Source organism: Neolamprologus brichardi, chromosome 11 (assembly GCF_056152115.1).
Source record: "Neolamprologus brichardi isolate AB-2024 chromosome 11, ASM5615211v1, whole genome shotgun sequence".
Lineage (NCBI taxonomy): Eukaryota > Metazoa > Chordata > Actinopteri > Cichliformes > Cichlidae > Neolamprologus > Neolamprologus brichardi.
The window spans coordinates 14,910,691-14,937,040 of NC_142114.1; the positions used below are offsets into that span (position 1 = coordinate 14,910,691).

General features: G+C 41.6%; 2 protein-coding genes across 6 annotated transcripts in view; one reads left to right on the forward strand and one right to left on the reverse strand.

The window, feature by feature from the left end:
- galnt1 (UDP-N-acetyl-alpha-D-galactosamine:polypeptide N-acetylgalactosaminyltransferase 1) overlaps nucleotides 1-5,656 on the forward strand; it is a 53,011-nt gene extending 47,355 nt beyond the window's left edge. The window contains exons 11-15 of one of the 2 annotated variants that reach the window (XM_006801337.3): nucleotides 303-442; nucleotides 541-639; nucleotides 762-896; nucleotides 3,170-3,307; nucleotides 3,413-5,656. In XM_006801337.3, the coding sequence (XP_006801400.1) occupies nucleotides 303-442; nucleotides 541-639; nucleotides 762-896; nucleotides 3,170-3,307; nucleotides 3,413-3,424 (524 nt within the window). In that variant the 3' untranslated portion in view covers nucleotides 3,425-5,656. Of the gene's footprint in view, nucleotides 1-302; nucleotides 443-540; nucleotides 640-761; nucleotides 897-3,169 lie in introns of both variants that reach the window. The other variant, XM_087848171.1, reaches the window with a different exon arrangement.
- A 5,193-nt stretch (nucleotides 5,657-10,849) lies between these two features.
- On the reverse strand, nucleotides 10,850-26,105 carry tmem245 (transmembrane protein 245). Of its 4 annotated transcripts, XR_015719774.1 has the most exons (19): nucleotides 25,431-26,105; nucleotides 24,224-24,341; nucleotides 23,597-23,692; nucleotides 23,185-23,292; nucleotides 22,625-22,834; nucleotides 22,357-22,526; nucleotides 19,234-19,257; nucleotides 17,162-17,266; nucleotides 16,995-17,077; nucleotides 16,819-16,909; nucleotides 16,635-16,733; nucleotides 16,415-16,543; nucleotides 15,945-16,067; nucleotides 15,169-15,314; nucleotides 14,985-15,085; nucleotides 14,705-14,879; nucleotides 13,167-13,361; nucleotides 12,809-13,080; nucleotides 10,850-11,499 (listed from the first exon to the last, which is right to left on the reverse strand). XR_015719774.1 is itself a non-coding variant. In XM_006801334.3 (18 exons), exons 1-18 carry the CDS (start codon nucleotides 26,103-26,105, stop codon nucleotides 13,029-13,031), a joined length of 2,700 nt encoding a protein of 899 aa, XP_006801397.3. In that variant the 3' UTR covers nucleotides 10,850-13,028. The 4 variants fall into 4 exon arrangements, 3 of the variants coding, with proteins under 3 accessions (XP_006801397.3, XP_087704298.1, XP_006801399.2); XM_006801334.3 differs by having other exon boundaries at nucleotides 10,850-13,080; XM_087848172.1 differs by having other exon boundaries at nucleotides 10,850-13,077; nucleotides 25,431-26,077.
- Nucleotides 26,106-26,350: the final 245 nt, after the last annotated feature.

The following is a 26,350-nucleotide window of genomic DNA, read 5'->3' on the forward strand; positions in this document are numbered from 1 at the left end:
GATGTAGTTACTATCAGTTATTATATGAAAAAGATTATTGACCTCCATTGCTCTTCATCAGGCACATGTTTGTTGTCATTGTTGGGTCATTTTCAGCCCAGGTGTTACAACTTATTTCATGTTCTTTTCCAAAAAAAGAAAAAACGATTTAGAAGTTTTGAACGTTTGGCTGCTTCAGATCAGCATGTGGGCCTTTTCTGCTCAATCCTAACACAGTTTAAATAAAGCTTATACACACGGGGGGAATGGCAGCATGCAGTGTTTTGTTTGACCTTTTTGTGTGTGTGTGTCTGCGCGTCCAGGTGTGACCAAAGTAGACTACGGTGACATCACGTCTCGCACTGCTCTGAGGCAAAAGCTTCAGTGTAAACCCTTCAGTTGGTACCTGGAGAACATCTACCCTGACTCCCAGATCCCTCGGCATTATTACTCCCTGGGAGAGGTACACTCGCTCACACAAGCAACACTTGAATCTGTATGGATCAAACGGCGTGGGTGTATATTCAAGCACTGAACCTGCTTCCTGTGTGTTTGGCTCAGATCCGTAATGTGGAGACTAACCAGTGTCTGGACAACATGGCCCGCAAGGAGAACGAGAAGGTCGGCATTTTCAACTGTCACGGGATGGGAGGCAACCAGGTAACAGAGAAATAACAAAACGCTGTAACTACACATGAATTAAAGTGTAAATGTTGATCACGGTTGACATCAGAGTTATTCTCGGCACAAAAAGAGAGAAAGTCTGTGTGTGATGTCTGCAGGTTTTCTCCTATACGGCCAACAAGGAGATCAGGACAGATGACTTGTGTCTAGACGTGTCCAAGCTAAACGGACCCGTCATGATGCTCAAGTGCCATCACCTCAAAGGCAACCAGCTCTGGGAGTACGACCCTCTGGTAAGTGGAAGACATAATAAAAAAAGCATTTTCTCAAAGTGATGCTGAAAAGCTGGTTAATATGTTCATCACCTGGACTGTTATAAGTCATTAGTATCATCTTATTATAAAAGCAGCCTGAAAAGCCTTCAGTTAAACCAGAACACTACAGTTAAAGAAAGAGAGATCATAAAATCTTTGTCGTCATGTATAAAACCTTGACCAATCAAGGTTTTGCCTACTTGGGGTAATCCTTATTTCTCTTTTCTGAACTGAGGGGATTCTGTCAGATTTCATATTTATGCCTGCTTCCAAAATAAAACAATAGCCAGTGAGGGTGATCTCTGCCTGTACAGCTTACCTGGGCTACCAGTGGAAAAAACATTTCTAATGGTCGACAGAGCATTTCTGTAGGTTTGAAAACTTTACATTAAGGGTACAGGGGAGGTCATCGGATGTTGTCTTTTTGTGAAAACTGGAAGCTGGTGTCACCACTACTGTATTTAATCATTAGTAGTTATTAAACTCTGGTTCTCTCCCATAGTGTGTCCTTTGTCCTGCCTCTCTCTTTTCTTCTCCCTGACTGTTGGGGTTTTCTCCTGAATGCTATAGGGTCGTACCATTATACTGTAGGTTTATAGCTTACAGTATAAACACACTGAGGTTATTGTTATTGGGAGTTGGTGCTTTATAAATAAAACTGAATTAAATTGAATACTGTGAGCTCTCACAAAGGTCTTGACAGGCACAGAAAATAGTTCATTTACAGCAGGAAAACCTAGGACGTTAAATTCCCTTCCAACTTTATTTTTAAAGCACTTTAAAACAGCAACGGCTGACACAGTGCTGTGTATTAGAAATAAATAAAATAGAAAGACAATAAAATAAAATAAAATGGGCACAGTGGTTAGCACTGTTGCTTCACAGCAAGAAGACACTGAATGGTTTGTCTGTCTCTCTGGGTTAGCTCTGCGACACACTGTCGACCTGTCCACGGTGTACTCTGCCTCTCACCCTTTGGTAGCTGGGATAGGGTACAGCCCACCCAGCACGATAAACAAGGATGGATGGATGGATGGATGGACAGTAAAATGGAACTAAAGGGTGCAAAACGACACAAGTAAAAATGACCATCATACAATAAAAAGCAAATAAGATCAATGTGTCACACTGGGTCAAAGCCCAAAGAGTATAGACAGTATATTGTTGGGCAGTGTAGCTTCCTGTGAGGGTCCCGGGTCTGAAACCTTGTTAGTTTTGAGGTTTATGGGCTTTGTAGTTTTCTTCATGTAAATCTATGTTTCTTGGTTTTGTTTGAGTTTACATTCATGCAAATTTTCCATCGTTCTGTTCTTAGTGTAGTTAGTCTCTAGTTTTGTATATTTTCTCTTTTGTGTCAAGTCTTCATCACCCCTCTTGTTAGGTTTGTTTAGTGTTCAGTTTTACTTCCCCCACCCCCCACCCCACCACCCCCGTGAGTTTCAGTTGTGTTCCCCACGTGTTTCCTCTCTGCCCCAATCACCCTTCTCTGTATTTATAGTTGCAGTCTTCCTCTTTGTCGTTGTCTGATCGTCTGTTTATCCCTGGTTTTGCTCTGTGTTCCTGCTCCTGGGTTTGTGCCTGTTCCTTTCCCTCATTAGCCTGTATTCCCCAGTGTAGACTGATTTCAGCTCCTGGTTTTCCAGTGTTCCCCTCTTGACTTTTTGTTTACCTTTTGCATTCAATACCAGCTCACTCTAAGTTCACCTGTGCCTGCGTCCTGCCTCTTCACAACATGTAGTCTCACAGAACCTATTTAAATTGCAAAGACAATTTAGTCCATTACCAAGGAGCTGCAATAGAAAATGCTCTGAAAGTTATAAAAGCTCATTCTGATTCTTTCAGAATGAGCTTTTTCCAAAGCTGGAAAATGCAATGTAAACAAACAAATATTCACATTGTTAAAAATGCAAATTAATGTTCAGCAGCAGTTTACAGTAAACTGTGAGCAAATCTATCAAAATGGAATCTAAATTAAAATATAAATAATGAATCTTTTCTAATCCCAGTGCACGTAATTCAACCTAGCATCATTTCTTGTCACAGTTTGGAGATATATCATCGTTGACTCGTTACCCAACCTAACCACAGCATTTACACCACAGAGAGCTAAAACTGAGCCTCAGAGGCTCGCACAGCAGAATTTGATATTCAAAGTATAACAAAGTCCATGTGCTGTTTTAACCAAAAAGAGATTTACATGTTCCTTTAAATGAACCTTTCTAAAGACTGATTTGTGTTTTTGTGCTGTGCAGAAGCTGACCCTGATCCACGTCAACAGTAACCAGTGTCTGGACAAGGCCAGCGAGGAGGACAGCCAGGTGCCCAGCGTCAGAGACTGCACGCACACACGCTCCCAACAGTGGCTGCTCCGCAATGTCACACTACCAGAGGTCTTCTGACCACACTCCTCACACTTCCAAATGCGCACATTCACACACACAGCGGCCCAGAATAAAAAATAAAGGGGAACGGATGTGATTTTTTTTTTTTTTCAGCACCAGGAATGAAAAAGACTTCCCTAGACTGGGATTTGGGAAGGAAGGAGGAGAGATTGGACGGTACTACCTCTGCCGGACGTCAGAGGGAGGAGTGCGTACAAGCCTCCTTAAAGCGAGAAGAGAGAAAAGCCTCCCTCTGAGAGAGACGATGGCTGTTGTTTTACATTCATTTTGTTTTGGGTTTTTTTAAAGAAAAAAGAAATTTTCACCGCGGAGAGTTGACTCGCTCACATGTGCGAATACGAGGAACTAACTGGTGGAGTCATCACAGCTTCCCCCGGACAAAGCAGTCCACCGCTCAACTCATCACTTAACGTTTACTGACTGCCTCTTACAAGAGTGTGTGCACTTATTTGTGTGTGTGCGTGTGCGTGTACTGAGATGAATGTATGCTTTGAGAAGGGGACTGAATTCCTTGTTGATTTTCTTTCGTTTTTCATGTTTATTTTATTTAATTTTTTATGGATTTTGAAAATGTACTCCTGTGAAGAAGGTTGTGCACGTGTGCATGTGTGAGAAGCTGTGATGTGTGTGTGTGTGTGTGTGTGTGTGTGCATCAGAGCCAGTCCTATGGTCTTGCAGCAGTGTGTGTCTCCCTCTGGTGTTACAGTTTAGCATTTCATCTTCCAGGCTGAAGCCTCCGTGCAGAGGGACAACGCATACACACAAAAAAACAAACAAAACAAGAAAGCGATCACGAGGACCGACGTCTGCCGTCAGCAGAAATCTAGAGATAGAGAATTATGATGTTTGTGATATCTTAAGATTTCTATGTCCAGTTTTTACATGGCTTGTCTGTTTCTACTGTTTCAGTAACCCTAGTTTGTCTGTACGTCTCTGTTGTCTTTAAAGATATTTAACATAGAGCTAACACACACACACACTCAGAGGATACATGAGTCTGTTACCGATGTTCACTGCCTATTGTAGTGTTCAACCACGTGGATCTCCCCAGTAAGGCACTACATTGCCACACATAAACACACAGACAGACACACATGCTGTATACATATAGGAAAAAGGCTGCCTAAGCCTGATACTTCAGTCCATTTTTGTCATATCGTCTTCTCAATGACCTCTTAAAGAAAAACAAAAACACTCCAAGGGCTTCTTTCCTCCAGCGGAGTGTGTGGATGTTTGCATTTGTGTGGGTGTGAGCGTGTGTTTCTTCAGTACTAATCCCAGCCCATTAGCTCCCTGTTTACTAGAACAAACGGCGCTCCGATTCCTCGCTATTGGACGAGCAAGCACCCGTAGCGTAGACTGGCAGCAGATTAGCATACCCCTGCTTCCTCCGCCGTACTAAAAGAGCAAAACGCTGTTATTTTTTACACAGAGCCGGGTTCCCTGCACTCCCCCTGCGGACATATCTACAGCAGGAACGTGGCACCGCTATGAGAATTAATCAGGGACAGAATAAAAGCTGTAGAGAGCCAAAAGGAGTGAAAGGGTTGAACTGTGTGATTACAGAGAGCACAGCAGATGACATATCTTAATCCATTACTACATTTCTCTCACTTGGCAAGCGCACCTGCAGCATTTCACTATTCATATCTCAGTCAGAGGTAGACAGCGTGTCTTTTTCATTTCCACTATCACGCCTTCTTTATTCTTATTCTTTGTTTTTTTGTTGTTGTTTTTTTAATCGCTTCTGCCGCTGCGAGTCAGGGCACCAGAGGTGATTTCAAAAAATGATTTTTAAACATTTCAGCTTCCTCCAATGGAGGAAGGGTTTACACAAAGGACACGACATCAGTTCGTCTTCGCCATGGACATGGCAGTGAGTGGAGGCCATCAACAGGTTGTTTTTTTGGGGTTTCTTTTCATGTCTGATCGAGTGACTGTGGTGAAGACGTGAGAGTTTTTTTGATTGTGGGACAGACGGGGAGCGTATCGATTGTTCTAAATTCGGGAGTCGGGTTAGGAGGTGGGTTTGAAATGAACTGACATGTCCAGGCTTCCACACTGAGCTGATCCAAATGTAGAAAATAAAAATGAAAACGTTTACAGAATACTTTGAGGTGCCTGGTGATTTCTGCCTCCTTCTGTCTCCACAGACGCACCACAAACCCTGACCCTTAATTACGTAGCCCAACCAATACTGAACTTTTACAATGATGTTTATAACCGAGAGTTTAAAAACATCTAGCACTTAATTAAAAAGTAAGTGTGCAGACGCTCAGTAATGTCATAATTACATATACAAAAATGGAGGTATGTTGTCTGTGTCTTGAAATTTGTGTCTACGGTTGGTCTCCCCTGCCAAAACACATTTTTATTTACTTTAATATATTTCTTTTTTACTTATAAAAAAGTGTTTTTTATTTTTTAATTGCTTTGAATTGTGTATTGCAGTTTATTCTTATGATGCTTTTCCTGATCACTGGAATGTTCCATTGCTCGCCATGTGCACCGTACAAATAACTCACTGTGAAAAGGCAGGTAATAACTTGTGGGATCTTAAGTGCCAGCTGGTTTTTAAATTCCCCACGTTCCCCAAGCTAAAATGACACAGGAGTTCAAATCTTGGACACATTGCACAGTACTGTATTTTGCACAAACTGCTGTCCACAACAATGAGTTCACTGTACTTCTTACTGTTAAACTGAGGAAATCTCTGGTCCTGGTAGTCGTGTGCTCTGGAAAAGTTAATGATCCAGAGTTCCTGGATCCAAATCTGCTCCAGTGTCCGTGAGAGTCATGGATGTGGAAACGGCTAGGTCCACCTCACAAAGGCCCAGTGCCCTTATTCTGATGGGTAATAACTAATTCACTGACACTAGGGGGACCCACACAATATTACAGTTGGCGGAGAGTGGTTTTAGTGCAGCTGCCCAGTACAGATTAGCTCAAAAGCTCTAGAACAGGGACGTCAAACTCATTTGACATTGGGGAGCCACATGCAGCCACTTGACCACTAAAAGTCCTGTTTGTATCAGTGTAAAGAAGTTTAACTACAAACTTAATCCCTGAGATATTTTAGTATTAGAAAGAAAAGCGCAATGGCAACAGTACGTCTCAGTTGTTCTGCATAACAAAGAAATGCTGCTGCAAACAAATGAAATCTCACTACGACTCTTTTGGCCTTAAATAAATAAATGTGTTTTTATTAATGACAGATCTTATCCTGCTATGGATTTAAACATTGAAAGTTTTTAAAACTGAACATTTTTAGTAATATAATAACAAAAGTTTTTGATTTCCTTCAAGAACACTTTTTTATAGTATCTGAAATATTTGCTGATTCTAGTTATTGCTATCATAGTTTTTATTACATATTGATTATGTTATATAAGAAATCCTGAATTAACACAGTCTGTTGCCAAACCCCTTGAAGAACTGAGTGGTTAAAAGATGGAAGCGTATTCACGGACTCCACTGTTCACTGGGTCTGAGCTGAAATCGGCGCTGCTGGAGACACTGGTGGGTGTTGAAAAGATACATTTCTGCTCTGCTAGAAGTGCTGCAGGAGCGGTGAGTCTGGACCGAAACATCAAGATAAACTCTGTGGGGAAGAGGCTGTCCTCGGTCCTGTTCGTAAACACCGCAGGGTGGTGTGAATGTAGCCGAGTCGGGCTGCAGAGTGTTTTGTGGAGAGTGGATTATTTAAATTCCTCCACTTGATCTGCTGAATTATTCATTTGTCAGGATTAGGCCCGCTGAGAGCCACCAGGAAGACATATTAGACAACAGCGCTTTGCATACTCATCTTTGATAAACGCGGCGATGTCTCGGAATTTGTTTCCTGAAAGCATCTCTATGGTAAATAAAGCACCGGGGTGAATTCATAATAGCGCAGCTGCTCTGTCTTCAAGAAGAAGAAAAAAACAATCAGCATCTCAAAGTTGTGTGGTTTTGACAAAAGTGAGATTATGAATCTCTCAGCTGGTCAGAGAAGCAGAGGCTCAGGAGTAAATCTCTCTCGGCTCACATCAGGTCCAGCCTGAAAGGAGACACCCGTGCTGTGGTTCTGAAGTGATTGTGCCGTTCAGGAGATTTCGAGCTCGCAGAGACTTTGCTCCAGTTTATGTGCAGCGTTGTGAGTTTATGGGAGCTACGGGGGAGGGGGGGTCTTTGATCTGAAGAAGTGAAGCTGAATTGAAGCCCAGAGGGAAACTGAGAGAAAAAACAGAATATTGAAGTGCGCTTTGAGCAGCAGAGTGAATTTATTAACTTGGAAGTCTGCTCATCAAATGTGTTTGTTTAAGGCTTTTGTTGATTTTTATCTATGGAGTCGTTTTTTTTCTGTTTTCTGTTTTATTTTTTAACCAACACGCTACATTTTTGGATTTTAAATCCCATAATTATGCAGAGGGAGATGTTGCAGATGTTATTGAAGTGCTGACTTTCAGCTTTAATTCAAGGGGTTTAACAAAAGAAGAATTGCATTAACAGTTTGGGAATTACAGCTCTGTTTATACACAGTCCCTGATTTTTATAAATGGGAAAATTACCATAATTATAAGAACTGTTTTTAGTGTTGGACTCACAGACATCACCGGGCGCTGTGTTACATCTCTGCCAGGCCTTTACTACAGTTTCTGCTTGTCTCTGGGTCTCTCTGTCTTCAGTTGTGTATTTAGTAAATGAAAAGCATGCTCTACTGTGTTTGGATAAGGTGACAGACTTGATCACTGAAGAATATCCCACTTCTTTACTCTTTAGTTACGATTCATGCACACGCCATTACAATTCCTCCACCATGTTTGACAGATGATGTGTTATGGTCTAAGGATCTTGGACAAAAAAGTGTCTGGACTCCTTTAAGTTTCTTGAAGACACTTCTTAAATAAGTCCTGATGCTTTTCTTTCCAAGCTCCTTGGACTACAATGACCTGGATGACTGAGAACCTTCACAGACTGTTATGCTTCACATCATGAGCTGTTTCTCTCCTGCATTCACACTGATGACACTGTCTCTTGATTGGAGAACCTCTCAAGAGTGCTGCTGACTCAGTTAGATGTTGTGAAGTTGCTTTTCTTAACCAGAATTCTGTTATTGTGCACTTCAGTTGTTTTCTGTGGTCTTCCAGACCTTTTGGTGTTTCTGAGTTTGTCGGTGCATTCGTTCTTTGTAAGTATGTGCTAGATTGTTGTTTTGGCCTCGTTTAAAGTTTCTGATAGAATTAGTTTTTGTTTGTCAGCCTAATGATGGGCTCTTTTACTTGCACTTGACATGTATTTGGACCTGATATTGAGATTTCCAATGAAAAGACAGCAAAAAAAACAACACAAGTTTAACACTTAAACCAAGGTAAGAAAAAGAAAATCTGTTTTCTCAGTTTGGCCCAGGACTGAATGAATTCTGTTTGTTTTTTAACAGATAAACAGTGTAAACCCTGGAAGCCTGTGGTTTCAGTGAAGATCAGCAGTCTGGTGGGGGGATTATATCTGCTGTCATTTCAGATGTCACTCTGTGCCTTTTGCTACAGCACATCAAATGCTATGCGGTCTGCGTGTGTTTAACACCGACACTCTAGAAACCAAACACACCTTTATCACGTGGAATTAAATTACATATTTTCATTTTATGAAGAGCTTCTTTTCTTTCCAGTAACAAACAAGGAAAAAAACAGTGTTACGATTTCACTATGATTTAAGAGCGTGACGACAGGGATTTAATCAGTGTGTTTAAATAGACCGACTGTTGGCTTCAGCAGCAGCCGGAAAAGTGTGGATTTGATATTTATTCTGTCCATCTGTCCTGAGCTTTGCTGACACATTGACAATCTGTAAAGCCTTCACAGAACAGATGACACGATCTGACTCAACTCACACAAACACAGAGGGAGGATTTCATGTCTGTTTATTCAGGAACTTTATTCTTTCAGCTTCTTGGCTACTTCATTTCCACACAAATCCCCCCATCTTACTTTTTAGACAGGTACTCATATGTTACCAGTAAGTCACTGCTTGCAATTGACTCTTTCTCAAATGTGTCTCAGAACAAAAACAAGTTTAAAAAAAAAGAAAAATTCCACATATTTTAACATGAATTTTCGAGACTAATATCAGACGAGCCACTGTTTGCTCATTGATCTTTTTCTGCCCTCTCATTCAGCAATCACGCGGCCCTCCACACAAACCAAGTTAATGTTTGCTTGGACTCTGTGATTTTTGCACACGCAGTAGGAACAAAGGCCAAAGCAAATATTTTCTTTAAAGAACAGATCTGACTTCATTTGAGGGCTTAAAAATTAAATGATTCATCACTTATTTACACTGATACCATAAAAGCCTCCAAAATAAAAGCCAAAACTCTTTCTGACACAGACACAATTGAGATAACCTGCTAAAGTTCAAACTGAGCACCGGGTGATTTAAGTGACTTTGAACGTGATGTGGTTGTTTCTGCCACACTGGAGTATTTCAGAAACTGCTGATTTGCTGGGATTTTCCCACACATCTCTGGGGTTTACAGAGAATGGTCCAGAAAAGACAAAATACTCTGTAAGCAGCAGTTTTCTGTGTGAAAATGCCTTGGCAATCAGAGCTGATAAGAAGGTAGCAAAAACTCAAATAACTACTTGATACAAGAAAGTTATGCAGAAGAGCAACTCTGAGCACATATGTTGAATCTTGAAGCAGATGGGCTACAGCAGCAGAAGACCAGAACGGATGCCACTACTGTCATCTAAGAACTGAGGCTACAATTCACACCCCACCACCATACAGAAGATTAGAAAAGAGTTCCCTGATCTGATGCAACACTGGGATAGTAGGGTCTGAATCTGGTGTAAAAACATGATAGCATGGATCCATCCTGTCACATATCAGCAGTCCAGGCTGCTGCTGGTGGTGGGGATATTTTCTGGGCACACTTTGAGCCAGCTGAGCTTCATTTAAACAGGCTACCCAACCATGTCCATCCCTTCATGACCACTGTGTGCCCATCTTCTGGGCTGCTTCCGGCAGAAAACACACCAAAATCAATTCACCTCAAACTGGTTTCTTGACCATGCTCAAAAGGCCTCCACAGTCCACAGTGAGTCACATCAATCTCAGATGATTTGAGATTGATGTTTTTCTTGTGACATTACCAATAAGTTTGATGTGTCACATGGCCCTCTTCCTATTGAAAAAACAAAAGTTGTATCCAAGATGGCTGACTTTTAAATGGCCACCATGGTCACCACCCATCTTGAGGAGTTTGCCCCCTCACATATACTAATGTGCCACAAACAGGACTTTAATATCACCAACCAGTCCCATGTTATTACGGTGTATCCATATAAATGACCCACCCTGTACTTTAGAGATCTTTAACAATGCAGACAATAAAAAAAAAAAAAAAAACTTAAAAAAACCCCAAAACACTCATAAGTTATTCTTTTCCTAAAAGCATGTAATGCTTTAATCAGAAGACATAAATAAAATAATCATTTGTGGTTTCAATTTAATCTAAAAAGGACAATACAAGACAGTCAAAGTCACTGCAGTTTAGATCATGTTTATTGTATCAGTGCATATCCAGTATTAATAAAAAAACCAAAACCACAGCATCAGTACAAAAGGAAAACTACAGTGTTGGGTTGAAAGTCATAGCACATCACATTGTCCCACTCTCAGACAGCTAACATGGTAGCCATGTCTGATCAGTCACATTGCATACGAGTCATCTGCTTCTTTATTAAAGCTTCAAGTGACCGCAACCTGCTTTACACTCTCCTCTCAGACAAGTGCTCTGACTCGAGTTACAGTGTGGCGCACGGAGTGCAAGAGCAAAAGAGGTTAAAATAGGATTTGAGGTGTGTGAAGTCTAAACTGTCAATGAAATCTTGTGACCGGGACAACAGTCGCAGCCCTAAAAAAAACTTAAAAGGAAACAAAAACTTGAAAGTGCTTCACAAAATTACTCAAGATGTTCTGAGTGCAAAGGTGAGAGATCAGCAGAGAATGTAAGGAATTAAAAGCTTGGTTTCACACATATGTGTACAAAACAATCTTAATCTTTAAATACATTCAAAATAAAATAAAATAAAATAAAATAAAAAAACATCCTCTGATAATGGAACCAGACTAAAATCTGATTGTAAGATGTGTAATCTGATCCATTAGAAGTAGTCATCCTCATCAGTCTAAACCTGTAGCCAATAAAAAAAGATTATTTTTATTATTATTAATAACTGAATCGTACAAACAAAAAAAGACAAACAGTGGTAACAAAGCTTGGTTCAGTAAAGCAGGAGTGAACGCCTTTGTCAAAGCTGAGAATGTCACAGCTACGATCACTGAATCGTGAATGACACAGTAACTAAAGAGTAAAAATAAAAACAGTTAAATGGGACCTATCCTTATATTCTATCGTTCGTGTATCATAGTGTTTATACTACTATCCAATTACAGTGATCATATTAAATGTGCATCAAAAAATGAGGTAAATGAATATAAAACTAATCTTTATGAGAGGCAATCATTTTGCCAACTCCTGACATCAGCTCGGCACAGATTTCCTTGTATGGTGATTAGGAGGCGGGGTTTATGAGCACTGGCTTCTGTGTGGAAGCCAGGCAAGGGGAAGCCAATCAGAAGAAAGAGGGCTTCTTCAAACAGCAGGTGAACTTAGCAGCTGTGTCAGGGTCCATTTATGTTCCTCGCCCTTGTGAACAACGCCGAGCTTTGATGTCGTTTTGGCCAGTGCTACACCGCTTAACTTATGTAACCTCATGCAGCAGCTGCCACAGATTACACAGAGGAAGATGTTACAACAGGTTGAAAGGGAGAAAAAAAATCTTCTGATTTCTTTGGTTCTGGTTTTGACTTCTTACCAGCACTGACATGGACTTTTTGTCTGAGTAGCGACACCTATCGTTCAGGAGAATACTGTAGCGAGTCCTTGCACCCTCGGCGCTGGTGTAACAGGTACAGAGCTGTGGCGATGTCACTGCACGTACAGTGGCCAATGCTTCGAGAGTGTGATGTCAGTTTTAACGAAATACTCATTTATAGTCTCACAATATGAATATGTAGCTAGAAATAAGCGTAATAACAGGTCCCCGTCTAATTACTCAGTTACTTGAGTCACATGAGACAACAACTGTGGCAAGAAGTTTTTTTTTTTTTTTTTTTAGAAAACCTGCCTTTACTACAAACTCTACTTGAGCCTCCATTAGGAGAGAGGTAGGGAGTACAAATACTGCACAACCACGTACGGTAGCACAGATACAGCCAAGGAGTGCAGGCTGGAAATCAGGGGTCTTGTAGATAAAATATATCATCTTACAGTTCACCACAAACGACACAGTAATTTTTAGGCATTTCTCAATATCACAAAATAAATTAGGCACTGAGTTCTGAGCGATGATGCGATTAGCATCGATGGCTCCGCCATACACAATCGTAAACCCAATGTGATGTCATTGGTCCAAGTTTGGGATTAGGGTGCATGCTTACAGGAGTTTTTGTGTGCTGCTGAATGAAAGGAGCTGGTGCCATATCGCTCTGAGAAACCGTTCAGCTAAGCACATAGCATCATGGGTGACCAGCTGCTATGCCTCTTTTTCAGTCAGGGCGTCGCTATGGAGTCAGGCCACACAGGGAGGAGCTTCAATGAGGGGAGCAATTCCCCTGAGGAATCAGCCTATAGGAAGCTGGATGTCGTTTCCTCATGTGCTCATTCACAGGTCTTCTTCAGGACAGAGGGAGTGGCGTCCGTAAAGGTCCTACTAATCACAGACAAGAAGACAACTGACTGGTTGGTTTGCATTTTTTAAAAACATCTAATCTGCTGTTCGTTCTTCATGCGTCTTACCTCATAGGGTGGGGAGGCCAGTTTGGCTGCACTGGTGTGGGCACTGCAGAGCTGGGGCTCATCAGCATAGCGCTGTAGATGTTGGCTGCCACCACCAGGATGCAGAGGAGGATAGGCCCGATAATAGCCCCCTCCAGACCCAGATAGTACGCACCACCTGCCACCGCCAGGCCTGTCAAATATGGGTGTCCACCTCTGAGACAAAGACAAAAGAAATGGTTTAAAACACAGTGGAAAGGCTGGCAGGCAGCTACTGTATCAGTGCACACGTGTGATGCAGCTGAAGGCTAAAACAGGCTAAAAAGTTAGCGTTCCCCTAACCACAGCTGTGGTCAGAAGTTTATATATACCCATCAAAGTTAGTTTGAGCTTTTATCCATTCCACAACCAGTTTTGATGTGTGTTTGAGGGTCACTGTCCTGTTGAAACAAACCACTGTGTCCAACAATTGATTTGAGGTGAAGAATTTAGAGATCCTCCTTCATTATTCCAGCCACTTTGTGCAATGTACCAGTACCACTAGCAGCAGAGCAGCCCTGGAGCATGACAGCTGGTACAGCCTTCTTAGGTTTGCAAGCCTCACTTTCACTCACTACAAACATACCTCTTGTCATTGTGGACAAAAACTCACTCTTTGATACGTCTCACCATCAAACTTTTCTCTAGAAGGTTTGGCGTGTCCATGTGAGCAGCTGCAAATTTCAGTTGAACTTGAAGACGTCAATTTTTGAGCACTTCTTTCTTGGTCGTCATCCTCTCAGTTCATGGTAAAACTAGCTTCTCTGTGGACAGTGACGCTGGTGTTCCTCCAGTTTCCTACAGGCTTCAACCTTGATAGGTCCTGGATTGTTCTCGAATATCCTAACCATTTTCCTCTCATCTGAGGGTGGCAGCTCGGGACTTCCTCCAGACCCTGGCAAACTGGTGACATATCTGAATAACTTGTACTTAGCTAGAACTACTTAAACTGATGATCTTAGAATCTGCATGTGTTTAGAAATAGCTCCATGAGACCTTCACAACTAGTGTAAATCTATAATTCTCCTGCTTAGATCTTCATTGAATTCCTGGGATGTTCCCATTTGGTCAATCCAATGAGTGCTGTCAGTCAAATCCTTTTTAAGCTGGTAAAGAGAAACTGCCAGATGTACTCAATCATAATAACTAACGAGAAATTAATAGACCTTGGCCTTATCAAGTTACAAGACATTGTAGAATCTTCAGCACCGCTTATTAAAAGATTTGAGTTAATTTATGCAATTGAGTGTATATGTAAACTGTATGTAAAGATAGTAGGGCTTGAAGCTCCAAGACAGGAGCATTATCTATCCACAACAGGCAGTTTATGAAACAGAGGCAAACAGAGACGCTGTTTATAGACTCGTACAACTGTACAGTTTTCTTTCAAACCCACATTAGGCCAGCAAGCGGACTTGTATGTATTATGTTAACAGTCACAGGTGGTTTGGTGTGATTTGTTTGTCAGATGTCCCAGGGCCATAAAGAGAAGCTCAAATAAGCTGGTCACGCATACATACCCTGATATATCAGAGTAGATGGCTGTATCCACAAAATATGTTGGGAGCAGGTGGCAGATGAGCAGCAGCAGGGCCTTGACACCTTCACCCTGCGCCAACCACAGGTCACACACTGCCGGCACAGCTGCCCAATAGGTCCCCAGGAACGGCACGGCACCCAGGATGGCAGCCAGAGCTTCAGGCCAGGAAAGAAGGATTCAGAGAGTGACAAAACACTGAGTGTGGCTTGGCAGGTGCGAACATAACGACAGCACAATCTGCTGCGGACACGCTGACTCACCAGAAGGAATGAAGACGATGTTGATGCCAAAGATAGTGTGAGTGAGCCAAGTGTAGAGGCCATAGAATCCGGCCATTTTCAGAGAGGCGTCAAACACTCCTCTTCAAAACAAACACAAATATGGTCAAAAATAATCTCACCAAGGTACAAATTTAGATTCTGTAGCTTTTACGCATGCGACTACCTGATGGCCTCTTCAACAGACTGGCCGATGATGTTACTGGAGGGTCCCGGCTGAGAGAGAGGAGTTAAGCTGATCACCCATTTAACCGGTTTGTAGTATTCTCCACTGGAGCTCAGCAGGTAGAAGAGAGTAGTCAGGAAAATCACCTACAGGAAGGAGTAAAAATGGCAGCTGTGCTAAATATAAGACTATCTGATTAGCTTTTTAAATCTTTAAGAGTAAATGTGGCAGGTCTACTTTATTAAAATAAGAAAGAAAGAGCAACACCATTAAATATACACAGTTAACAATGCTCAGTCAAGTCCTGTATTGTGGTTTGAGGAACAGATGACATGTCCAAGCCCCACCTCGGTCACTGTGGAGTTGACACACTTCCAGGATGCGTGTTTGGCTCTAATGTCAGCTCACTATTTTAGTCCAGTGAATGTTTCCTGGCCTTTCTCCTCTAACTTTAAGGTGAAGCACTGCCTCCATTGCAGAAAGCACAGCAAACAAGCACACACCACTGACACGTTTAATGTTAGTAAGCATTATTTATAAATCAAACCTAAGCACACAGTTGGGAATGATCTTTAGCTAAGTCTGAGTCTGCAGGACATTATTCGGCCTCAGATTTCTATAAATCTATTAGAATATTTTTGAGAAACACTTGCAGTTAAGCTGAACACTTTCTGCTTACTTTTGTGCATTACAAAAGAATAATGATAATCAATTTTGCAAACAGTTGCACTTTATAAAGTAAAGAAAACGACGTGGCTGTGATCAGCGTTTCATACCAGACTCAGTGCAAAGTTGAGGAGCGCCGTGCCGCTGTGGAACAAGACGGTGAGGAGAGTGGTCGTGGTGGAGATGAGGAGGCCAACGTTCCTGCTCATTACAACCCACAAAGACTCCAGGATCTGCAAAATGACAAGGCAACAGTAAACACACCATCCACAGGAAACTGTACTTCTATCTAAGACGCACACAGTTGTAAATTTGCAAATGCTGCTAGTGGGGCAGTGCTGGCATGGTGCTTTCATGGCTGATGTCCTGATCTAAGAAAACAAAATGGTCTTGGACTGCAGAGGTGGGATCTTATCACGGTATCATGCTGGAATTCAGAGCTCCTGAGAGCGACCCATCCTTTCACAGATGTTTGTAGAAGCAGTCTGCATGCATTGGTGCTTGATTTTATGCACCTGTGGCCATGGAAGTGATTGAAACACTTGGCATTATAGTGTACGTTACATACGCCCATACTTACAGACAGTAGTGTCTCGATATTTTCCTGCAGAAAGGAAGCAATGTCCTTCCAGTCCAGGATGTCCCCCAGCCAGCTGTTCTGTCTATGAGTCATCTTATTCCCACGATGCCGTCCAGACTGGGTTACATTCTGAAAAATGTGACCATGGTATTCTATGTAAAACTGAACAATACTGAAGAACAGACTTTGGGAGACAGTAAACACAAAACTCTGACACTACCTTCACAAACCAGGAGTGATACAGTCGGTCCCAAAGTTCTAAAACTTGCTTCTCAATCACTGCAGTTTGGTTCACCTTATCTCCTAAAATCTTATGAAGCTGAACACACAAAGGAAACAGACTGGTCACATTCCTCGCTGTCTGGCTGTATTCCATTATTATCAGTGAAAATTACTGTCCTGACCTTTTGTGTTATCCATTCTCTCCCATGCTGGTAGACATTAGTAGCAGCTGAATTTAGAGCTTTCTGGACCACGCGGGCTTCTGGAAGGAGGCTAACAGAGGACAAAGTAAGGTTGTTTTAGCAAATGAGAGGAAAGTCTAAAAATAAACACAGAAAAACAGAGTGGACTGTCCTACTTGGCCCATTCTGGATGGTTAGATACGGTCTCGTTGATGAGGTTACTGGTTACGTCGATGATGTGAGCACTTTCGTGATGAACCTACAAAGATTAATGTTTATTTTGTTATCCATCATCAGTGCAAATGATGTGAAGTCAGGTTAAAAAAAAAACCCAAAAACCTACCATAGCAGTGAGCAGCAGAGCCATGAGCAGGGTCCCTGTGACCAAGAGGAAGATGATGAAGATACTGATGATTTTATCCAGAGATCGCTCCAGCCACACAACCATCTGGGTGCACAGATAAAAAGGAGAGGAGGGCAAAAACAGGGAGAAAGGGGGGGGGAATAATAGGAAGATGGCAAAATAGACTCATCAGTACAACTTTAAAGGAGGTAAAAACATGCACATGGAGAAACCTGTGTCCTTATCGCTTGTGAAAAGTCATTTTAGACGTAAAAAGTCCTCACAGAGGACAATAACAGTATATCTGTACTCATACAGTGCATGCACCCATTCTTGCACTGAAGCATTAAATCATGCAAGTGGCTTTTTGGGTTGTTGGTTTAACGACAAACAAACATGACATCACTTTCAAAGTGTGCTCTCTGTTCTCGACTCGGGTTTCTCAATGCGCCAAAACAGCATTAAAATCAAAGCTCTGTTAGCAGAACCCTCTCTTTTTGCACTAAGGCCATGGCGTAATGGTTTATTATATTGATGGTGACATGACATGGCATTTTCTGCAAAGAGTCTGTGTAAGACCTTAGGTGAGGGAATCTACAGCGAGTCTTATACCTTCCTCTTTACCATCTAGCTTACCTGAAAGAAGAACAGCAAATAGTTGTTTAACAAAAAAATGGAAACACCACTTCAAAAAGATTTTAATACTGAAAGAAGTAATTAAATTAAAGAAGTTGGGTAATATTGAGCAGCGAGAGGTTTAGAAGAGGTTTCAGTCACTATCACAACAGGGAGCATGAGACCTCTAAAAAGTTATACACAGGCCGCACAGCGACAAACACTACATTTCCAATGCAGCACATCGGCACTGTATTAAAAATATAAACGACATCAGAAATGACTGAACTGAATCAACAGCTGTGATAATTCTAAATAAAAGACACTCTAGTTCATAAATAACAGCCAGAATTAGAGTATAAAGTGCCTTGAGGCAACTCGTGTGATTTGGCGCTATATAAATAAAACCGAACTGAGTTGAATAGATTGTAAACACTTTAAATTTGTACTGAGGTCAAGACAGAAAGCAAGTCTTTTTCCAACCATAGTTATTGTGACTTGGTGGCCTTCAGATGCAGAATGCAGGCTTGTAGGTACATTGAGGTCAACGGGAGCTACAGCCATTCTGTATATAGTTCAAATTGAGAACTACAGAGAGAGTTTGTGGTCTCATCAATAGTTTCAAGCCTTATTAAAAAACAAACAAACAAACAAAAAAAGCAGACTGTTGTATGTTGTACAATATGGTCAAATTTAAGAGTAAAACAGATGACAAAAAAGGGTTTGAAATTTGGTCCTGGCTGCTGACTGAGCATGTAGTTTCCTCAAAAATCTCAATTTGAGCCAAGCCTCTTTTCCGATGTCTTACTTTAAAACTAAAAGAACAACAACAACAAAGACCAAACAATGAGTGACAGCCCAGTGCTAATCTCCATCTTTTATATACAGTCTATGGTAATAACCAGCTCCACAAAGCCAAATGGTTCAAAGGTGGCCAATATATTCACTAAGTTTAGTTCCTCACATTGAATAACCGTGTTTCCATTGTTTTGTCCAGTCCCTTAGCCACACCTAAAAAATAAAAAAATTAAAATTTCCAAAAAAAAAAAAAAAGAAACACTCCTCCCCCCCCCCCCATTTAACACTACTCTTTGAGGCAGCTCACACACATACACGCATACATACACACTCAAGACAAACTCAGGTCAAAGCAGAGAAGATACAGTCGGGGCTGAGGGATTATTGAGTGCAACACCCCAGCTGTAGCTCACTGTCAAAATAAAAGCAGGAAAGAAGCAAGAGGACACATGTTTAGACAGGATGGCAGAGGTGATGACAGTGGATGGGTAAAATGCCAGCCCAAGCCGCTACAAGGTGTGCTCACGCTGTCACACACACCCGCACATATATACAAGTTATTTATTTATTTGCCCTTGTGTTTTCTGAATGTCTTTCACACACAAGCCCACTTTCTCTCAGTCTCGCTCTCTCAGCACTCTGCTCCTCCAAATCATTACCTGCTTGTTAAGCCAATGCCAGAGCTTGGGGAGGAGACAAAGAGACATTGGGAAAATTATTATTGGAAAGAGTTGTGCAGCAGTCATCACATGTACCCGTGCAACAAGAATACAAGCTCTGTGTGGGTACAGGCTCTGAGGGGTCAGAGCGGTGTACTACAAAGTGGAATTCATGTGTTAGCAAGGTATGTTGAGACTATAGCCAGAGGTTTCAGAAGGGCAGCTCTCGTTTTAAAGCTATTTTCAGAGGTTTTTGTCTAACATCATCTCCAAGTGATACGGTTTCACTTCTTTTCCAAACAAGTTGCCCTAAGAGTGATATAGATTATCAGATGACATGCAATCTGTTGAGCTGTACATAACAGCACTGAACAAAGTCTAGCAGTTAAGTTACAGCAGTGCAAACGGTACAGCTGTGGTCAGTTTACATACAATCACAGGTCATTTGGGGCTTTTAATGATTTCTTTGAACTCAGTTGTTTGTATTTATTTTGGCTCTTCTCTAATCCACTAAGGGTCAAAATATATACATAAATCTCCACTATTATTTTGTTTAAATGTCTCTTAGCAAGTTGACCAAATGCTTCCGGTAGCCATCACCAAGCTTTAGGCATAATTCCTGGAGCAGACCCAGCCTTTCAGCATATCCACGAATATTCAAAGGGTTGAGGTCGGGGCTTTGGGAAGGCCATTCAAGAAGCTCAATGCTAGCCTACTTTATCTATTCCAACACCAGTTTCGATGTGTTTGGGATCATTGTCCTGTTGGAACTACCAACTGTGTTCAAGTTTCAACCCTCTATCTGTTCATTTAAGATCAAGTTTAAGAATCTTCTCTGTAATGTGCCTTATGCCACTGGCAGCAAAACAGCCCCAGACCATGATGCTACCACTACTATGCTTGACACTCAGTACAGTGTTCCTCATGTTTACACTTCTAGTCATTGTGGCCCAAAAGTTCAATCTTTATCTTGCCTGACCATAAACGTTTCTCCAGAGGGCATTTGGCTTATCTGTTTGAGCAGCTGCAAACTTCAGAGGAGCTTGAAGGTGTTGATTTTAAAGCAGGGGTTTCTTTCTTGGTCAACACCCTCTCAATCCACTGAAATGTAAAGTTCACTTCACTGTGGACAGTGATGTTGGTGTTCCAACAGTTTCCAGTTCTTGAGCCTTGGTGGTTCTCGGGTTGGGCTCCTTTGAGTTTCCTATTGGTCTGAGGTCAATCAAATGAGTCCTGCCAAGCAAATCCTTTTTGTGCTGGCAAAGAGAAACTACCAGCTGTAGTCAATAATTAATGAGGAGTTAATAGGCCTTGGCCCTGTCAGATTAAAAGGCACTGTAGAACCTTCGGGACCACTTGAGTATGTGTATACATTTGGGCGTGTATGTATATGTTCCAGACTATTTGGATGAGAGAAAATCTAAAATAAGTTCAAACTCATGCTCCCATTTCTTTTTTTTCTTAAAGTCATTAAACATATATGGTCTACAATAATACAAGTCTGGAAAAAGAACAGCTTTTTTTTCGTTAAAAGTCCAAATTTACTATGACGTTTATGCCTGTGATGAATGTAAACTGACAACAGCTGTACATGTTGTGTTTTCACAGGAATTCCCAGGCACTGAACTTGTGTAAATGCTACGTTTTACACTGCTGCGATAGCAGTCTACTGGAATTTATTACAGAGGTTATTCAATTAAGAAAATTAATTTAATTCAATTTGGTCAATAACAAAAGTTATCTAATTACAGTGTCAAACCTGAATGCACTTCATGATGAAACGCATCGTGATTCTAATTTGTAGATCTCTACATTAAATAGCAGCACCAGGAGTGGACTGAGTGGTAAAATAAATATAGTAATTTATTAATTTATGCGATTAATATTTTTCTGCTGAATTGTTCCATCTTGAGTTATTGGCAGCACCAGTATAGCTGTTGCAGTCCATTTTGTGCTAAACAGGAGTCAAATGATGCACCCACCACCAACTCCCACTTTTATGTAAGCGAGGACAGAGCCTGTCACAGAAACCATGGGTTATCATTAAAATTGGAAATACCCATCAGGTTTGAATGAGGTTTTAGGTTTCATGGGGCCAACTAATGCATGAAAACAAAAAAGTCAAACTCTGCGGAAGCTGCTTCGTAGTACACCCCTCAGGAAGTGGCAGGCAAGATACACCAACTACAGTGAGTGTGGACTGGCAATACAAGTGGGATGCAAATCAATGTGATTACAAAGACGGAACACAAATACATCCCAAAACTGTGAGGGCAAGGCAGAAAAGTGTCTAAGATTACAGCAATGACATCATTATATATAAAACCTGAGAAATGTAAACCATGTAGCACTAATCCTGTCGCTCATATGCTGCTAATATGTCGGCAAAAAATTATGCTCTGCATTGCTTTGTTTTTTGAGATTTTTATTCTATATTGAGAGATTTCGAGATATTTTGCCTCTAAATTTTGATTGGAAACAAAACAACTGCATACTTACACATCCAGCAGATATGGAGCAACAACATCACTGATGCACGAGTATTTTTTGCCCACCTGATGATGCGGGCATCTGGCTAATATTCACTCTCCTTTTAGCTCTGTTTTTTAATGAACTGATTTTAAAGTGTTCCTCAGCTAAGTGCTAATTTTGTCTGTCTACCATTTGGTGCTGGGCAGTTTAGCGCACACTTGGTTTAACACAGCTTTTTGCTAAAAATAGCTTCCAGCTGTTGCCGTAAACGACACTGATGAGATTGTTGCAACTGGGTCAAAACTAAAAGGCTGAAAAACAAAAACAGCAGCTAAAATCCTCTGTTAAAGGTAAAGGAAACTAAAAAGCCCCTGTTTTTGGCAATTTAATATGAATTTACCAATTTCATTTTAATAAATTTAGGACCTGACAGATCTTTACACTGGCTAAATTTAGACATTAAAAATGAAACTAACATATGTAATATGACTGACAACAACAGGCCATTTTGAGACTTTCAGTTTTCCTGAGATATTTTGATAAGTAATTTGTTATCAAACAGTTGCAGATAAAGTGTGTCTCGATGAGGAAGTATAAAGCCAAAGGCAGAGGAAATAAGGACATCAGCTTCACAGGCAGCTCCTACATTACCTTAGTGTCGATACGTAGGAGGAACTGAGCCAGGCCTTTGATTGGTCCAGGGAGCAGTGCCTCTTCACGCTCACGTCCAAACTTCTCTAGCACCGTCCACCACGAGGTAAGGGTCCTCTCTGCAAAGCTCTTCATACCAAACCGGACCACCAGCTTCTTCAGAACCCACACTAGATCAGTGAGCCAACATGCACATGAGTAAAATCCGACTGACGAGGAGTAACTGAAAGTGTGCACATATCTGTTCGTATGTCTGTGTGTGTGTTACCGGCCACAGGAATAGGGAGCAGTTGTAGTATCCACAGGTTGAGCCAGACCTGCACCAAGACAATAGCCCAGACCAGCAGAATAAAGTAAATATCACTGGCTCTGTGGGAGCTTTTCTCTCTCTGGAAGAGGCCAGGCAATGTACGAGAGCTCCCAGCGAACCCGGGAAACCCAGGAGTGGAAGGCACGGGACCCACAGACTGCACACCATCTAGGAGCGGATGAGGGAAAGCAGACAGAGAAAGCACAGAATGGGAAGAGAAAGAAAGAACAAAGTAGTTGAGTTTCAACCGCTGTGGCTAAATTGGTAAAGTCAAAGCAGCTACAGTAAAAAAAAGAAATAAAGAATGTAAAACTGACATTGCATATCTTGGGTTTTAAAACTTGACATTTTTCTGACCAATTAACAATGCTCTGAACATTTATCGAATAGTATGTTCAGAGGTCTGATTCCCTCTATTCAATCTGCCAGTTCTCTCATTTCATAAACCTTAAAGCCCAGATATCTGGGACATCTGTATGATCTTCTTTAATACACTGAATACAATACAGCTAGCTTACCTGTGGAGGAGCTTCCACTGAGTTCGGTTTTGGGTTGAAGGTTGCTACAGGAGATTGCCATGTAAATAGTGTTAGCAGCAAATGACAGCACCTGCCCTGAAAGCTCACCTGGGGAGATCAAGAGAGACTGAATATAACGAAACACAAAGGCAGGCAAGGCAGAGCGGAGGATGCACAGTAGGAAAAATCAAAGCTGGTCTGATGAGCGTAGCCCAACCAGTCACCTCAAGTCACTTATATTTCACGTAAAGCTAGGCTTAGGCAAATGTGGCTAAATGCAACTTAATCTAAGCACATCATAGACGTGTGCTCATTTGACCATATTTATTACCTAGTTAATGGTGAGAAAAGGTATCTCATTGTGGTAAATGTCAATGTATGTCAGTGTGTAGGTGTGATAGTATATTTTCACCTGTGCCAGGGACAGGTGGTTTCTCTTGGTAGCCCACGATGAGAAGCCCAACCACAACCACAAATATGGGGACTCTCCATGAGCCAGTCAGAGACACTAAAACAGATAGAGGAATTGGATAAGTGGAAGAAGCTGGATGAGTTACAGATGGATACATTTAACTAGATTGAGAGAAAGCTGTTGTAGTTAAACTGCAGGACGACATTACTGGCTTAACAGGTATATTCCTTGTCAAGCATGACTCTGCTAGTCTTGCCTGATGATCTGAATCATATTCATAAACAAATATGACATACAATGTTGACTGTTGCTATGAAAGCACTTTTAAAAACTTCAAAGCAAAAAACATTTTCTCACATGTGCCCAAAAACCTCCTTTTAAGGCAGAACTTCTTCTTAACCAGCTTTCAGTCACTTTTAAAACTTCACGCCTGAAGCTCAGAGCAAGTGTTAAGTGTGCTAAAAATACTTTTAACATCCTCATCTTACCGTGCAACTCTGCGTGCCCTCTGTTTCAAAGACAAGTGGATTTGTACAGGCAGCAACTTATTGACCACATTTAGAAGAAATCTCCTGCAGTCCAAAGAGGCAGCTTGTATGGCTGGCTGTGGGCGCTGTCCACACTCACCGATGTAGAAGAGCAGGACGGCCCAGACAGGAAGTGCCAGAGTCCTCAGGTACCGCTCAGTTTGAGGACTCCACTTAAAACAAACCGCCAGCAAGTATCCACCCACGACAGTCCCCACCTGTGACGAAATAAAACAAAGATCCACAATAATGAAACAGAGGGTATTTTAATTAAATATACTGAGACTTCTATTCTCTTACATTGCATCATAATGAACCTTTGAACTTCATGAGTCTTAAAAAGTATAATTGAGCAGTTTTTGTGATAATCACTTTGTGTTGATGTTTTTTCTTCCTAAACTCATCCAGTTTCACAAACGCTCTGCTCCTGTTTAGCAGTGAGCACTTAAGACTACACTAGAAGTTTAATCGACTGCTCACGAAGATCTCAGCTTGTGTCGCTCCTCACAAAGACATGCCTTGATGTAATTTAATATAGTGTCCTCCATCCTATTTATAAACACAGGCCCTCTGTCAGCTGAACTCCGCATTCAGAGAAAGAAGAACATTTAATGCAATTTGGATGAGGCGGATGGGTTCTGGCCCCTGGAGCTGTTTGGGGGTAAGGTACCGATCGATCAGATGCTGGAACTGCAGGAAATTAGATCAACTTACATAAAAGTTTGCACACATATTCCAAGAAACACATTTTCTGTTTAGATTAATTGAATAAGTCTTTATTAGAGACACACTGCAGCAGCCAGTCAACTTTAATCCCCCAATTATTCTTTATCAACTATTGCCTATTGCTAAATGGCGTTTATGACAACATGATAATAACATTTATACATTTGTACAGTCAACATTTTTAATTCTGAGTTCATTTTAATCAGACACACAAAATGGGATTAAGTAGGAATGAAATTCACAATTACTGTTATTACTCCCTCTGTAGATTATTTTCTGTGCAAATAACGTGATGTGAGCTTTTCATATTTGATTTTTTTTTAACCAACCAACAATCAAAAGACCAAAAGACTATTAGTTTGTTATCGTAAGATTAATAGTTTACTATAGTAAGACCCACACAATCAGGCGAGTAATAAAATCATTGACGTTTAAAGTATAACTTTTAACATTCTGTCCCAGATAATATTTAAAATATGTGCCACAGTTTACACAGAGCTGACCTAACAGCACCCACTCTGACGGACAGAGGGGCCCTTTGTCATTCTGTCAGAGAGGATTGTCACTCTACTGTCACTCACCCACATAAAGTGGAAACAGTCCAGCGCGTTCCCGATGACCCCACAGACGTGCCCGAGGATCACATGCATACCGATGACACTCCAGAAAAGGTAGAGGAAGTAAACCAGCGGTGCCCCCGCCCCGATAACCAGGAGTATTGTGAGCTTCTCCAGAACTAGCCTACCCATCGCCTCCACCCCATAGTTGAGACACCACACCGGGACCAGCAGCGTCCCCACCACTATGGGCGTCCCGCTGTCCTGCAGGCCGCTGAGCCATGAGCGGCCGAGACGAGCCAGGGAGTATTTGAAGGGGTGGAGGAAGGTGCCGCAGAGCACAGCCCAGAGCAGCGGGCGGAGGAAGGCCTCGAGGATGAAATAGACCAGGACAGCTGCCCCGCAGCAGATAGCCACAAATATCATCGCCCCGGTGTTGTAGAAGGCCTGCTTTATGTTCTTGTCAAACTTCAGGGAGGAGGGCTGGGTTAGCAGTTGGCTCATCATCCCGACAGCCGGCTGGAAGCTCTCCGAGAAAGAAACAGAGCAAGGCCGCCCAGCGTGAGGGCTCTCTGGGGGAGAGACAGCGGCGGGATCCGGCGCCGAATCCTCCTCGTCTGCCATGTTCCCAGTTTCAGCTCCGCCAGCCCGTCCAACTGATCCACCGCGTGAGGGAGGAAAACAATGACGTAGCAACATCGAATGCCCAAAGGCCTCATGGGCAATGAAGTGTCCGTGATGCCGCGCGTTGCTTCCTGTGTTTTTTTTTTTTTAACTTACCACTTTTCTTCCGGTTTATTTTTTATTATTGTTTTATTAATGTTACAAGGTGGTGTTATAAAGTATTTAATTCAAGCAGCAATACACATCATAGCTATTTAAAATATATAAATAAAAATAATTACATTACATTGTTAAACAAAGTGTATTTAAGACAATTAGAG